The 17,564-nt window shown below is 37.6% G+C and overlaps 1 protein-coding gene and 1 long non-coding RNA gene across 2 annotated transcripts; one reads left to right on the forward strand and one right to left on the reverse strand.

Annotated features, from left to right (window-relative positions):
• Window positions 1-11,959: 11,959 nt before the first annotated feature.
• Window positions 11,960-16,184, reverse strand: LOC104800310. Its single transcript, XR_769709.1, has 3 exons — window positions 15,272-16,184; window positions 14,900-15,002; window positions 11,960-12,334 (listed from the first exon to the last, which is right to left on the reverse strand). It is a non-coding gene; the product is annotated as an uncharacterized LOC104800310 (long non-coding RNA).
• Window positions 13,110-14,750, forward strand: LOC109116105 (transcription factor TCP12-like). The gene has a single exon (XM_019200915.1). The coding sequence runs from the start codon at window positions 13,248-13,250 to the stop codon at window positions 14,253-14,255; it is 1,008 nt and encodes a 335-aa protein (XP_019056460.1). The 5' UTR covers window positions 13,110-13,247; the 3' UTR covers window positions 14,256-14,750.
• Window positions 16,185-17,564: the final 1,380 nt, after the last annotated feature.

Consider the following 17,564-nt stretch of genomic DNA (forward strand, 5'->3'; position numbering starts at 1 on the left):
ATAAATGCAATCTCTTAGAAAAAATCAAACCTGGGAGCTGACTGAGAAACCAGAAAATAAAAGAATAGTTGGTTGTAAATGGGTTCTGAAAAGGAAAGAAGGAATTCCAGGGGTAGAAGAACCTAGGTATAAGGCTAGGCTGGTAGCTAAGGGATTCACCAAGTAGAGGGAATAGAGTACACATAAATTTTCTCCCCTGTAGTTAAACATGTTTCAATTAGGGTTCTGTTGTATTTGGTAGTGTTTCAAGACCTAGACCTAGAACAAATGGATGTGAAAACAACTTTTTTACATGGAAACTTAGATGAACAGATTTACATGAGTCAACCTGAAGGGTTCCTAGAAAAGGGGAAAGAAAACTTAGTGTGTCTACTCAAGAAGTCATTATATGGCCTAAAACAATCACCTAGGAAGTGGAATCAACGCTTTGATAGTTTTATACAGGATCAGGGGTACATGAGGAGCAAATATGATCCCTGTGTATATGTGAAACAATCCGAAAAGGGGTCAACATATATCTCTTGTTATATGTTGATGACATGTTAATAGCTTCAAAAGACATAGCATAAATTAGGAAGCTCAAACGAGTGTTAGGGTCTGAATTCGAGAATCTCGGACCAGCAAGAAAATCCTAGGTATGAGTATAAAAAGGGATATGGCAAACGATAAGTTGATTCTATCTCAGAAGGAATACTTACAGAAGGTCTTACTAGCTTTTAACATGGCTGACTCAAAACCTGTTAATACTCCCTTAGCAGTTCACTTTAGGTTATGTTCTAGTGATAACACAGATGAGCCTAGTCAGAGTGTAAGAGTTTTGGTGCCTTATGCAGATGCTGTAGGTAGTATAATGTATGGAATGATAGGAACAAGACCGAACTTAGCTTATCCGGTTGGAGTAATCAGTAGGTTTATGAGTAAACCGGAAAAACAACATTGGGAAGCTGTTAAATGGGTACTTAGATATATCAAGGGCACTGTCAAGTTAGGTCTGAGTTATGAAAAAGAATCTGATTTAAGGTTAGAGGATTTTGTGATTCGGATTATGCTGCTGAGTTTGATAAACGTAGATCTATTTCAGGGTATGTGTTCATGGTAGGAGGTTGGAAATCAGCCTTGCAACATGTAGTAGCCCTATCAACGACAGAGGCTGAATATATGGCCTTAACCGAAACAATTAAGGAGGGTATATGGTTGAAAGGGCTTATAGTAGAACTCAGTTTTGCTCAAAGCTCGGTAGAAATATTTTGTGATTTCAAAGCGCTATAAATCTGTCAAAAAAACAGTGTACATCATGAGAGGACCAAACATATAGACATTAGGCTGCATTTCATTAGAGACATAATAGCACAAGGATTAGTAAAAGTTTCTAAAGTTCATACTGATAATAGTCCATCAGACATACTCACAAAAACAATTGCAGTGGACAAGTTCAGAAAAATGTTGAACTTGTTTCATCTGACAGGAGAGTAATCACTATCAGATAGAAGGGAAGGGTTGAGTTAAGGGTGCACTGCTCGTATGGCAGACAAGGTGGAGATTTGATGATTTTCAGGTGTCATTATACGAGCAGGGGAATCGAGCGGTAGCTGATCCAAGGGAGTTCGAAGAGCAGCAAACCTTCTAAAGGCGCCAGAAGGTTTCAAAGGAAGGGAATGGCGTCATGCTAAGCTGAAGGTGGATTATTAAAGGGTAATTTGGTCTTTCTGCAGGAGATCAAATTGGGGCTTCTCATATAAGCTCGATCATCAGATTAGGGCTCATTACTTCTTCATTTTTTCGCTGGGTTTTCATTCTTGGTTGCAGTTCTTGAAGCGGATTTGCTTCGGTTTCTTTTGGCTCGATTCTTTCGTACTCTTAGCAATAAATTCTTTCCTTATCCGAGATGTAGGCCCGAGGTAAAATTGGGTAACCGAACTCGTTAAACGGTGTGTCAATCTCTTCCTCTTTTCTGTTCGATCGATTATGGTTCGTGTTCGGCAGTCGCAACCCCAGGGCTGTCGAAGACATTCTTCAATCTTGTTAACCGGCCTGACCACTATAGTTCATATAGTTTTTTTTTTGTGGAAAACATATATATATATATATATATATATATATATATGTGTGTGTGTGTGCGCGCGCGTGTGTATAAAGGATAAACACGCATAAGTGAATGTAATGTTTAGAGAGAGAGACAAAGGTATGTATTGAAACACAGAACAACGGGAAGAGGCATTATAGTGTATCGCCATGGCCACATAGAGATGAGAAGTAACAATCATATATACATATAGTAAAAAAATATATATTAAAAACCAAGATCAATTATTTTGGCGCATTGATGTATGTACATTTTGTACTATGCCATGAAAATGGTATCCCTACCAATGTATGTCGTCCACTATCTTCAAATCAAGTAACAAAAAAAAAAGCATGCTAAATTTGTCGATTATATGTCTAATAATATTTTCTTATAAAAACCGGCATGTAGTTATCTACGGTTATAGGCACATATATGTATTTATGTAAACATAGATCTGTCAAATCCATGAGATTTTTTTTATAACGGTAGAAACTGTTAGAAAATCTGGAGGAAAAAACAACTGAAAAACGAGAACGAAATCGAACCGAGTGATCGGATATCTCTTCAAGGCGTGAAGACACTTTTCTAAAACCGTTATTCCGTCTGTTATGAGAAAGGACTACCGGAATACGATTCTGAGATACAATGAAGAGAAATACATTCTAGAATTGCTCGTTCAAGAATCGCATGATTCAATTGACTCATAATAAAAAGAATCAAGAAGTCCATCAGAATGAAGCTTCGCTATGCGTTTCTCGTTGATGTGGCCAAGCCGACAATGCCAGAGATAGGTCGGGTTTAAGTCGTTCGGCTTAAACCGCTTGGTACTTACGTTATAGATCGACCTGTATCTAGATGGTTCATCTTCCAAAACATAAAGGCCATTAAACTTGTAACACCCTTACCATAGAATAAATCGCCTCTATAAATGGACATACATTTGTTCTCAATAACAAATCTGAAACCATCTGAATCTAAACATGAAATCGATATGATGTTCCTGCTAAAATAACAATCATGCAACTCCAATACAAGGCCAGAAGGTAAAGTCAGATCATAAGTCCCGACGGTCAATGCAGCAACTTTTGCTCCATTATTCCTGACGCGGAGATCTACTTCTCCCTTTGCCAATTGTCTACTTCCTCGCAGTCTCTGCACATTTGCACAAATGTGCGAGACACATCCGGTATCTAATACCCATGACGTAGAAGTACACAAGTTAGCCTCTATAACGAAGATATCAGAAGTTGAAGCTTCTGAAAGCTTCTTCTTCCTCTGATCTTCCAGGTAGAATCTGCAATTTCTATACCAATGCCCAATAGCATGACAAAAATAACACTCTTCCTTCTTGGGTTTGAGCTTAGGCTTAGTGACAACACTTGTCAATTTCCTTTTACCCTTACCTTTGGAACGCTTCCTTTTGCTGGAACTCTTTTCAACAACCACCATATCATTCTTCCCTTGGCTCTCAGCTTTCTCTTGGAATGACATATTCAACTGATCAACCATCAATGAATAATTGTCCATGTCATCTAATTGCTCATGCAATTTCGAAGACATCTTTCCAAACATCAAGCTGGACACGTCCAGTTCATCATCCTCATGCTTTCAATAAGCATCAATGATCGATCCAGAAGCCGTGGTCAGAGGCTTATCTTTCATAAGGATAGATCGCATGGTAAGATTAACCAGATTCCTGCAACATATATATACTACAGAAAAGGACAAACAAACAGACAGAAAATATGCAAGTCGCTTAGTACACTTACTAACATAGATAATAAATACAATATGACAGGCTCCCACTAAGAAAAACACCCTCAATGAATTTCTAAGTGAGTTAGGATCCATATTTCACATGCTTTTGAGTCAGCTAGGGCATGACGCCCAAAACCATGCTATTTAGGTAGACAACACATTGTCAATCACATCCTATGCGATTCCTAGATGAGTATGAGATAGTGATACGCTATCACTGCATGTTCCTCATCCCATCTTTACCATTAGGTCCAAGTCCGACTTGATAACACAATTCAAGCTCAACCATATTTGAGCCATGAGAATCACGATTTCTCTATACTGCCTCACCAAGATAGTCAGGTACGCTCAGCTAGGGCATGACCCGTAACCATGACGATCGAGGCCTTGACAGTTGCTCTACTAATGGGCAGTAATAGCTTGAGATTGCATGAGGCATAGGCGACTTGAACACCAGGATACCTTAACTGAATTCAAGTCAGTTCAATCAAGTTGTTCTGATCAACTTAGTTGAACTACACTTAGTTCTATTGAGTCGTCTATGTACATAATCCCTTGGCAAACAACAATTGTTTGCCTTAAATTCGATACCAGAACCCTCTCAATATCCTAATTCAGATATTTGATTCGAGACAACGATTGCACAATCAAAACTCTGAATTCTGGATTGTCATCAAGCTTGGTCTTATGTGAGGTTTTGATTTCAATTCTGATAATTGATTCGACACAACGATTGTTCGATCAAAAACCTGAATTCTTCGAAATCCCGGATTGTCCGAGGTCCAGACCGACCGGTCCAGCCTGTGGACCGATCGGTCTGACCGTTTCAGACCGTTCTGAATTGTTCGGTCTTGGTCCGAGACCCAGACCGGTCGATCCAACCTTTGGACCGGTCGGTCCAGTCTCTCAGATCAAGTGCAGACCATTCCCGAAGACCAAACGTTCCACCAGACCCAGACCGATCGGTCTGAAGACCAGAACGGGCGGTCTGTCGAACGTGATCCGACGTTCTCTTGTGGTCATAGGTCCAGACCGGTCGGTCCAACCCTTGGACCGGTCGGTCTGACCTAATTTGACAAATAGGGAACAATCTCCGTCACGTGTAGACCGATCGGTCTACTCTCTGGACCGATCGGTCCACACGAAGCACATACTTTGGATCTCGGTTTCGGGACTCGAAAACTAGGGTTTTCATCCCCGTTTCGACGCATCGTCAAGCCTCCCAAGAACCATCGTTCATCCATGCATCATTCAACAATCAAAATCATCAAACAAGCATAGATCTCATGTTTACATGCATTCTAACCATTAAAACCATGAAAAACATGCAAAGATCTATAGTCTACATGCATTCTAATAATTAAAATCATGCAAAACTGCAAAGATCTATTGTTTACATGCACTTTAACAATTAAAATCATGCAAACAAGCAACATGCACAGCGATATACAGAGAACAAGGCTCTGATACCACTGTTGGGTTCCCTGCGGGTTCCTAGCATGCGATCTCATCGATCTAGGGTTTGCTTTCTAGGTTTCATGTAATGGAAGAAAAGATCTAAACCTAGCCAAATGTCACACAAAACCAATTGTGCAATAATATGAAAGAACGTGTATATCACCGTGAGATTCGAATACTTACCTCGTTCTATCAAGATCTGGAAGTATCAATCGATCCAGGGCCTGTTTTGATCACCAAGAGTTGAAAGCACAACTCCTCTACACGTATCCACACCGGTGGGATGAATTCCAATACTTTGGAACGTATCTGCTAGGATTTGTGAAGAGAAAACGACGTCCTTGACTTGGAATCGATATTCCGGTGTTTTGAACTCAAAAGAAAACTTCTCCAAAGCTCTAGGAAGTGTCTAGGACGTCTGAGGATTATTGCCTAGGGTTTGTGTCGGCTCCCTTAATTAATTAGGATTGCCCAAAACCCTAAAACGCGAAAAAGGGAATTATTCCGTAAGTCGGACCGTCCGGTCTAGGTCTGGACCGGACGACCTGGCTTCTCCGCGGAATGGACGTTCCGATTTTCCTCGCAGAATGGACGGTCTTGATGTCTGGACCGTCCGGTCCAGGTCTGGACCGGACGGTCTGGCCCTTGCGGAACGGACAGTCCATTTTCACTAGAACGGACGGTCCGGTACGGCTGGACCGGACGATCTGCCATCTGGAACTCTTCCAGCTCTTTCTGTCGTTCCTTTCTCGCGTTGTTCTCTTCACGTGTGATCCATCCCTAATGGTGTGTGACCCTGTAGGCCCAGGCCCATTCGAAGTAGTAGTGGCTTCGGAAACCCTTTCCCGAACCACAAGTCATGGTTAGCCTCTAGCAAGCAGCCATGACCACCCACCTAGAATAGAGTTAGAGGTGATCTAACAAATTCAGCAATAGTTCGAGTTCTGATCCTTTGTCTCACGATGTCGTATGTCGAACAAGGGCATGGAGAATGAGCCACCCTTCAAGTTCAACTGCTTACTCGTCTAGGCAAATCGACTGATAAAATAGATGTACCTTCATCTATAGCGTGGCCACGCATTTTCACAGTCTGATTTCCACGATGGGCCCATCGACATCTCTCCTACTTATGAGGTGACAAGTCTCGTATTGCATGTCTACTATATGCATATGATTCGTGAACGTATCTGAGCAACGTCGTTATGATCATCTGGTTAAAGACGACGTTTGACGCAGTCAAGACATGCCACTCCTCATATCAGATACTCTAGACATCTCAGGTATGAGGATCCAAGAACGAACCGCTGTATGAGATTCAAGTCATGACTCATGTCCATGTGACAATCTCATGCGGGTCATCGTTGTTCCCACAATGACAACTGACCAAGGAGTTTAGAATCATCTGCAATGATTCAAAGATATCAGTACATAGTCACCGTAATATAACAAACATGCCAATTATATAACGGGAAAAGTAATGCATTCATAAACCAATGAATCAGTACATAGTCAAAATGTCATATCACAGATCATCGTAGAGCATTACAACCAACACATATGGGGTTACCTTGTTCCTTTTCGACGGAACTCGGTTTAGAATATAACAAGCCGTTAACATGGCTTCACCCCAAAAACCCTCACTTAAACCCGAGTATGAAAGCATGTAATTAACCACTTCTTTCAAGACCCTATTTTTTCTTTCTGCTACACCATTTTGTTGCGGTGTGTAACGTGCGGTAGTCTCATGAATCACTCCTACGGATTCAAAATACGTAGGATCATAGTATTCCCCTTCCCTATCGGTCCTAAGCTTCTTTAGCTTAACCCCGAGTTGTAACTCAACCTCGGATTTATACGTTCTAAACCTGTCAAGAGCTTCATCCTTTGAATACAATAAAAATACGTAGCAAAATCGAGTAGAATCTTCTATGAATGTTACTACGTACTTTTTATTTTCTAAAGACGGTGTACTATGCAAGTCACATAGATCACTATGTACTAGTTCCCATATTTTCGAACTCCGTTCTATGCTAGAAAAAGAATGACGGGTTATTTTTTTTTTCATGCATGTAATACATTTTTCATCATTCAATGTGCATGGTGGAATTAAATCCATTTTCGACATAAGATTAACACGTTTGTAATGAACATGTCCTAATCTAGCATGCCACAACATAGAAACATTAAAATCATCAACAATAAATGAAGAAGAAGTAATAATTTTATTAATACTGAAGTTGAACATATCATTACATAGGTAGCCTTGCCCCACAAACACTCCTCCTTTAGAAATGATAAATTTATCGGTCTCAAACACCATCTTAAACCCGAACCAATTCAGTACACAACCCGACACTAAGTTCCTTCGCACATCCGGAACGTACAGTACATCCTTAAGAGAGAGATTTTCCGGACGTAAGCAACAACTCTACTTGTCCTATGCCTTGGACCTTTGCCGTAGAGTCGTTTCTCATGTAAAGAATGCTTCCGTCTTCAACAACTTTGAAAGCCTTGAAGAGTCCACCATCCTTATATATGTGTCGGGTTGCACCCGAATCGATCCACCAAGATTGGTCACCCTCCTGAACATGATTTAATTCATAAATCATAGCAACAAAACTCATAATAGAATTTGTCAAGAAACAATCGTTCTTACCTTGAGTGGGTTGGTCGAGGTCTTTCCCTTGACCATCTGCACTCTTCTTCCCGTGTTTTTTCTTCTATGAGTAGCAATCCCGCTTGAAGTGACTCAGTTTGTTACAAAACCAACAAGTCACATCTGACTTTGTCTTCTTCTTGGTATTACCTTTAGAGGGTTTCTTGTTTTGCCTTTTGGCCCCGCGTTTCTCTTCCTCTACCACATTAACCGTGGATGGAGGAGAAACACCTTTACCATCTTGCATCCGGAGATCCTCCTCTATGCGAAGATGTGATCCCAATTGCTCAAGGGTCATGTCCTCTTTTCGGTGCTTTAGGAAACTTTTGACATCCTTCCAATTCGGTGGAAGTTTGTCAACAATGGAGGAAACCTTTATAGCTTCATCCATTTGTAGTTTGTATTGTGTAAACTGACTTAGTGTCCTCTATAATTCATGGAATTGCTCCATAACCGATCTCGAGTCAACCATCTTGTAAGAGTTAAAAACTACTTACAAGAAATCTCTTGCTGGAGGCATCGTCCGAGACGTATTTAGCCTCCAACGATTCCCACAGGGCTTTCGCCGTGTCTATGTGTTGATATACATCAAAGAGTTCGTCTGACATACCGTTGAGAATATGACCGCAACATACGTAGTTGTCGTTGTCCCATTTGTTCCGTATACGTGTCTACGCCAAGTTTCTTCTTCGGTCTCTTCCGATCTGGGCGTGCTGATGACGTAGACGACATTCAGCGTTGTCAACAAGAAGTGCATCTTCTTCTGCCACCGCCTGAAGCCCACGCCCTCGAATTTGTCGAGTTTGTGAAAATTTATAGCCAAATCCCTCACAGAAGATATCATCCTCGAGTGGATAACAGTTTTAGATTGTTAGAAAATCTAGAGGAAAAAACAACGGAAAAACGAGAACGAAATCGAACCGAGGGACCAGATATCTCTTCAAGGCGTGAAGACACTTTTCTAAAACCGTTATTCCGTCCGTTATGAGCAAGGACTACCGGAATACGATTCTGAGATACAATGAAGAGAAATACGTTCTAGAATTGCTCGTTCAATAATGAACAAACAAGGAAACGTGAAGAAGAAGATGAACGAAAGCTTTCGGGAGAGTTTTTGCAAGAAACTACCGAAAGTGCTCTCAAAATCTCTCAAAAAGAATTGGATCTCATGTCTTTTACATTCTCTGGCATTTTTAATTATAAATCACCAGAGACATCATCAAAAGTTGCATCAATTTAGTAGTTTTCATGCGAAAAATCACATTTGTTCATGTTCCAGACATTTAACACGGTCCGTATCGAATCTGATATGGTCCGTGTCAAATGTCTATGCAAAAATAACATTCTCTCAGAGAATTGACACGGCTCGTGTTACACCTAACACGGTCTGTGTCAAATGTCTGAGCAAACAATAATATTTTCTCAGAGAATTGATACAGCCCGTGTTGAATCTAACACAGCCATGTTGCAATCAACACACCCGTGTTACATTTGACACAACCCGTGTTGAATCTAACACTGTCCGTGTTGGAATTAACACGCCCGTGTTGTAGCCCGTGCAGAATTTCTGCACTTAAATTTCTCTACTAAATACAAGTATATACTTTACCAAACACATGTATATACTTTACCAATTCATACTATATCATTTACGAATATATAACTTCTCCACCATATTCGTAATACATATAAATATGAATCTTTTGAGAGATTATTATCAAACCCCATTCATTTACTCTAAAAATTACAACAGAAACTCAACCACAGTCCTTCGAACACGATGATAAATCCTCCGGCTCCACACAATAACTTGCAAACTACGTGGAACAGATAAACCATCCAAAAGGTGACAAACTCACACGTGAATGGAATCGAACTCTTGGAGAATCATAGACTACTCAACCAACTCACCTGACCCAATTGGGCAAATCCATGAGAATTTGACAATGCAATACTACTTTATTACAAGATTACCAAAAAAACTAATAAAAAATCACTAAAAAAAGATATTTCATAATTTTTTTTTTGCAGTCCCCTAACTTAAATGAGATTTCACTGTTATTAAAAAAAGATTATGATGTATGGGAATAAATAAAATGCTACTAGACCATATATTATTAGGCTCCCATTCTTTTATATGTCATTTTCTTGATTCAAAAGTGGTTAATCTTATCAATGAAATTAACTGCATATTCCATGGAATCCCGAGTTAGTAGATAGATCTCAATGCGAGCTTGGAAATGGCATGTTCGATGAATCGATGATAGAGATGTGTCATCCAAAGATGAGAATATAATATATATATATATATATATATATATGTAATTAATGAAATGAAGCAGTCAACATCCGAGAGGACAAACTTTGCGCATTTTCTTTTAGTTTTTTACGCTTCTTTTATTCTCTCTTTATATTTGAAAGCGACGCTTGCAATTTGCAAACTCCCCTCAAGTGGAGAATTAAACCCTGAGAAAAGAAATTGAGAAAAGACATCAACAACGCAACATGGTTCAGAAACGATTTCTCCTCTTCTTTTTTTGGCGACCCTTTTATATTTCTACAATTTTTATTCATTAGAATATACTACCAATTTAGATCGATTTAATTTGAATGGTAGAAAAGAACTATATAAATGATTATATATTTTTTATAGATCAATAACACGTAAATTTTTTTTTTTGTTTCTGCCTAGATTCGAATCTTAAAATTCAGCACAATTTTTTTGTAAGTAGAATACGTTATCAAACCCAAACAAAATTACATCAACACGTTTGGATTAGGGTTTTGTGACATATTTGGGGTATATGTGCGTCTAGTGGTGCGTGAACTTACTTTTTATATTTGTGTATGTGAGTGTGTGTACTAGATTAAAATATATATATATATATATGTTTGGCGGGTGAAAGAAAAAATGGTTTTGCAACTTTAAAGCTGGTTCCAAGAATCGGCTTCTGTTCCCATTTGTATACACAAAATTCTTGGGAGCATATTTCCATATGGAGGAAACAGTGCACTGTCACACGGCTCAACTTCAATAATCGAAGGTACGAGCATGCATTGATGCTCTGGCCCATCTCACAAAAGAAACCCAACTTCTTGATTTACAGTTACCTAACACACTGTCGAATACATATACATATATATACACACAAATATTTGTTGTAAAGAGCTTTCTATGGATATATTCAAACGTGCAAATGGTTATGAAAGGACACTACATGTAACGAGAAACCACTTTGAACCCCAACAAATCGATAGGATTCCTTATCCCAAAATCAAGAATCGGGAAGGGAATAAAGCTATTTGGACATTTCACCCAAAGATCAAATTTAGCTTTTGATCCCCTCTTCGAGAGGACCATAAAATTTCATCTTCTATAACTCTAGAATCGATGGTTGATTACTCGTACATAGCGGTGTATACTCTTGTTGGAGTTTCGAAAAATCACCAAAAAAGATACAATATCTGATTCTCAACGTCAAAGTGTGTGTGTGTATATATATATATATAGAGAGAGAGAGAGACCAAAACCCTTACATGTGGTTAATCATTGAAGAAAAGGTATTTGGTTGAAACACAATATGTGAAACTGTTGTAATCTCTTATCTGCAGTATGAAGACAGCTACTTAACATAAGATTTTTGAACGTGAATCTTAAGGGCAAATATTCTAAAAGAAGTGTGTATATATATATATATATATATAATTGATGACGAAGTAGAGATAGGGTGAGATGTGGTCAAGGCAGTCAAAGCAAAGATATGTGGTGTAAAAACAATGTGAAATGGCCCTATGGTCCCCTAGACTCTGCCTCTCTCTTCCAGCCCTAATAATAATAATAATAATAAACATTGAAAGATTTTATGGAAATTCACTCGGAGGATTAAAAACAAATGTAAAGTCCATTTGGGTCTACTTCATGTTTTAATCATTGATCAAAATCGATTTCGCGTACCAATTAAATGGTTGAACAGCTACATTTTTTTTTGGAAAATAAAATAAAATTAGACATTAATAACAAATTAGAAGACGAGGCGATGTCTCCCTCAACATAATATCCCAAAAGCTATTTAGGTATACAATTACAAGAAAAAAAATCTAATTAAAATCGGCGTATGTATGTGCAAGAGATGCATCCACATCACGCGAGCTAGCAAAAATAAAAAATAAAGCATGGAATTAAAAGATGGAAACCCTAAGGAAATCAACTCAAATTTTAGAAAAATTATTGAGATCTTTTGATAGATCATCAATAATTTTCATATTATCTGACCCATATCATAATATTCTCGTATGCTATTGAGAGTTAGGGTTGCTATCAAGCAACGACCAAAGCCCACGTGAAGTGTCAATTGGATAGGACCCTAGACCTCACTTTTTCCCTGTAAAAATGAAAGCTGTAAAAAAAAAAGAGAAAAAAAAATTGAAACAAATGTTGGCAAAAAAATGAAAACAAAATGTTTTAAAAAGAGAAATAAATTGATGCAATTGGAATTCGGAATTCTGACAATTATATGCTTACACATGTATAAAGAAAATTATTTGTATTAAATTTTAAAAAAAAAAGATTTAGTGGAAAAATTTCCGTGTATGATGTGATTGTTAAACAACTAGTGATATATGACGTATGGGATTTTAGTTGTATAAATGTATAGCATTATATTCACTCACTTAAATCTCTATTTGGTTCTTATAGTCTATGTTTTAACTTTGGGTTCTATTTCGGATTTCGGTTTGAATTTAACTCGGTTATTTCGGTTATAAAAAATTATAACCATTCGGTTTTTATATAAATTTCGCTTCGGTTATTTTTCAATTCGGTTCGATTCGTTTTCAATTTTTTGGATTTAAAAAATTATATCCGTTCGATTTTTATATAAAATTCAGTTAAATTACAATTATATATTCGGTTCCACTATTTAGTTAATAAATAAAATGGCCAACCCTAATTTTAACCTTTTGAATAAAAGCGCCCCGGTTAGAGAAAAATCATACAAAGATAAAAGTGGAATTTAATTTATTTGACATATGAGTTCTCCAAAGAGAGCCACAGGAGAGATTATTATTATTATTATTATCATTATTATTATTAATGGATAAATATCGACATCATGCGGAAAGACATCTTACTGTTCTTCTACCACTACCACTCTTTCTTTCTTCTTCAACTTAATAGCTCTTATGTTATATAAAATATAGGGCACGCATTCTCCCACTGTTCTTGCAACCAAATTCGTGAGAATACCTAAAGTCTCTCTCTCTCTCTCTCCCCCCCTATTATTTTCTCTCTTGAATTGTCCAAACAAACCAATGGTTTCGTTTTTAGACAACAATGGCTACATACTGTATGATCCTCCCAATCTCGGTCAAACAACCACAACAATCCTAAACCCTAGCCTTGATTACAATCGTCACCAGCATTCGCCATTCACCCCTTCTTTCGAAGCTTTTGCTGGCAATGGCAATTCCTTGATGATGAACAAATTGGGGTTTCAGCAGCAAGATCACAACCTCGGTTCTTGTTCTAACACCACTTCGCAAGAAGGCGGTGGGGCAGAGGAGGAAGAGGAGGAGGTTCCAAGGAAGAGAAGAAGAACAAAAGACAGACACAAGAAAATCCAGACGGCCAACGGTCTTAGGGCGCGTCGTATGAGGTTATCTACTGTGGTTGCTCACAAGTTCTTCCATCTCCAAGACTTGTTGGGTTTCGATAAGGGAAGCATGACAATAGCTTGGTTACTCTCCGTGTCCGAGGCCTCGATCATGCAGCTCCTGGGAAGCGTGTCTGCACCAAGACACGGAGGAGGACAAGAACATGGATATGTCGGAAACGAAACGGTTGAACTCGAAGCTCAAGAGGGTACGGCCGGAATTAGGAGGACGAGAAGAAGGACAACAAAGATTGTGCAGAGGCCGACGAGGACCAAGGAATCAAGAAACGAGGCGAGGAGACGGGCTCGCGAGAGAACGATGACCAAGCGGAGGAACATCAGATCGGGATCAGCCTTTGGAATGATGTCCGGAGCATTTTGTCATCGTCAAGAAACCAACTCTGATGATTCGGGCCGGCAGTTAGGTTCCCACGGTACTTCAAAAGAAACACAGGAGGATCTTTGTCCTAATTGGAGCCAAGAAACAAGACTCGATATGGAAGAACAAAGCCAAGAACAAGGGTTGCTAAATTTCCTAGAGTGTCAAATGGATGCACTCCGCAGTATCGAGAAGTTTCTTGGGATTGATAGTGAATCAAGCTATTCATCGATCTCGGGAGATTCAACGAGGAAGAATTCCGAGGAATCTCACAGGGTTCTTCCTTGAAATCGGAGCACTGGAGTTAGTGAAGGAGCTCAGTCTCAAAACCCTAATCTTGATGGAGCCTATTCCTCTCTTGCTCAAAAACCTAATGTCTCAAAAATTATTCCAATGGCGACAAGAAGCTCAACAATGTTCCAAAACCGACAAACAACACTATCAGCTTCCACAAATCACACATGTAACATGGAGAGAAACTACAACTCATCATGGTCCGTATTCGAACAACTCTACTGAAGATCTTTTGCCCTAACAGGCTTGGCATTGTGGTTTTGCCGATGCCAAGCCTTGCTCAAGTGTCATGTGTGTGTATATATATATGTATATATATGATTGTTTGAACTAGCTAGAGAGATTGTCCTGCCAATTTGTTTAAATTAATTAGGGCTTGAAGTGCGTTATTTTAGTACCTTTGTTGTGGTTAAGTTGCTAATATGAATATGGGTATGGTTAGTTCATCATGAGGTGTGTCTTCTTTTGCATTGTCACTTGTTCGCTGTGTATATATATTTATCTTAATTTATGATAATGAGATTTATAATTCGATTGTATTAGTATATATGTAATGCATGTGTGTATATAAGCAAATAGAATGAGATGACAGACAAGGCAAGCCAATATGAGATTTGAAGAAGGCTATATATACTTACTGATTTTCAATGTAGTGATTGTAAATCCGAGTAAAGAAGCTTCCACACGAACATAGGAAATCATGATCGGTCTTTAATCCCATTGTTTTCACAGCATTCATACCTGCATTTACCATACTATGGTTAGGAATGTTTTTTATTTTATTTTATTTGAGTTAAACCATACATATGCTACTGATTTTGGACTTTGATCTACAAGAATCGATCTTGATGCAAAAATATCCGTGATTTTGGATTCGAATTCGAAACGAAATTAAGGGCGACTCTCTCGGTTGAGATCTCGTGGTATATCCATCAACATAATAACCGATCGAACAACGGATAAAAAAGCGGTTTCAACGTTAAATGAAAAGTGAAATAGCTTCCTCTTACCTTATTCTACTGCCATAGAAATGTTTCTGGACTCATTTCCCTCATCTGCACCTGCAATATACATACATACATACATGCATGCATACATGCATACATACATGCATACATATATATATATGACAAAACTTGAGGAATTTAAGTTAAGAATTAGAGCACATTAACTCCACTTTTGTATATACACGCACTTTGCGATGTTCCTGTTCGTATTAATTTAACTCATGACTTCCTGCGTTCTTCCAACACATTTTCATTCGCTGAGTCAATGAGAATCACGACACTATACGAATAGTATAGAGTGTATGAATCTTGTACAAACCCATTTTACAATACTATATATATGTAATGGCACTATACCAAAAATGCATATGAGTAGTTTTATTACATCGGAATCAAACCAGCAGATGAAATTCCCAATGAGAGTTTGAGCGTTACAACCTAATAAGACCCGAAGGATTAATTTAAGAACACAAGAGTCTCCTAAATGTCTAACCTCGAATCTTGAAATTTCGAAAATCTCAACTCATATCTAACATCGGACAGTTAAATAGGATTTGATTATATATATATATATATGAATATATGAACGGTCATATATATTATTCCTACCACAATCTTCTACAAACAAATATCACTTTATTAATATGTAATATCAGTGTTTACATATCAATATTTGGGTGTGAAGGATAGAGCAATTCTTGTTCAAGTTTGCTTGACCTCCTGATATGGTTTTGTTTTGTTTGGTACGAATTCGTATTCACATTCATAAACTCCGAATCTTGTACGATATTATGTTCCCCTGTTCTATGGAAAGAACATTATGCCTATCCAATTATCAACATCAACATCGAATTAATCCCAAATTTATTTGGAATCGGCCATATAAATTCTTACTTTCGATTCGTTTAGATTTTGATTTAACTCTATACTCATCTAATTATAAAAAAAAAAATAAGACCTTGAATATAATAGGCTTTGAGATTTTAAATCCAAAAACTCAAAAAAATTAAAATCAATTTTTTTATAAAAGTAGTTTTTTTAAAATTTTGAAAAGTCAATCCCATAAAAAAAATCAACTAAAAACTAATTTTTTTTATTTACAAAAACCAAAAACCAAAAATCAAAATTCAAAAATCAAAAACTAAAAATAAAAAAACAACAACAAAAAAATGAAAATAAAAACTATTACCATTCAAAGTCTAAATCTAAACCAATGTAAAATCTGATAACATAGAGAAACTTAAAACGTGAAAAAAAATATAATGGAAATAAGAAATATCAATACATAGAGAACGCATGGGGAAAAGCTGTCAGCAAATTTAAGAAAATGTATTACATTTTTGTTTTCTAAAAACATTGTGGACCTATCGAGCGAAATCTTCGGCACTTCCTAAAAAAATTTGTGTTTCTTGAACCGACAGAATGAGTTCAAGACCCATGGACGTAGAGATATGCACAAATATGCGTGCATCTACACAAAATGGCGAGAACACAAAGGTTTATTATATATATATGACATAATGGGTCCAACACTCGAAATTATTCAACGTATTTCTCATCATGAATCATGATATCAAACCCTAAGATGTATTATATGTCTTTAGGTACACCAACAACACACAAAACCTTAACATTTACCAAATCATATTTCAATATATCTAAGAATCAAAAACGAATATTTAGATATAGAGAAAGATAAAAACAGAGCATATACACACACACACACCTGTAAACGTCGTTTCTTTGCTCTTTACGCACCACCGAAACTTGATCATGGAAGACCATACATACATGTGTGTGCATATATATATATATATATAGGCATAAGGGTGTATGAAGAAATACGTTGAACACTGCAGTAGTTAACATTGACACAGATCGAAGCAGACGAAGACAAGGATGGAACATGAACCATAAGAGAAAAAAAAAAGAAAAGGAAAATGGAGTGATGGGTTTGATTGCTTTTAACTTCACTCTTTGGTCTCTGCAACTACTCCCTATGTAAAAGCAAAAGCGACATGAAATAAGATAGAAATAAAAAAAAAGGCCAAAAAAAGGGAAAAAAAAAAACAAAGACATAACTGAGAGTTCCCAAGAAGTAAAAAAAAATGGAGACTTTTAGCACATATATCCAGGGTTTGATTCGAAAAGTACTGCCCGATTAGATGTAGTGTGAATCAATTTTTACCATCGCGGGATCCATATACTGATAATGTAGCCTTTCAGTGAAGTTCTTTTTTTTTTCTCTTCCTTGCAAAATTAATTTGAAAAATACTATGTAGCGTGAAGTAAAAAA

The sequence above is a fragment of the Tarenaya hassleriana genome, unplaced genomic scaffold, assembly GCF_000463585.1.
Source record: "Tarenaya hassleriana unplaced genomic scaffold, ASM46358v1 Cleome669, whole genome shotgun sequence".
Taxonomy (NCBI): Eukaryota; Viridiplantae; Streptophyta; class Magnoliopsida; order Brassicales; family Cleomaceae; genus Tarenaya; species Tarenaya hassleriana.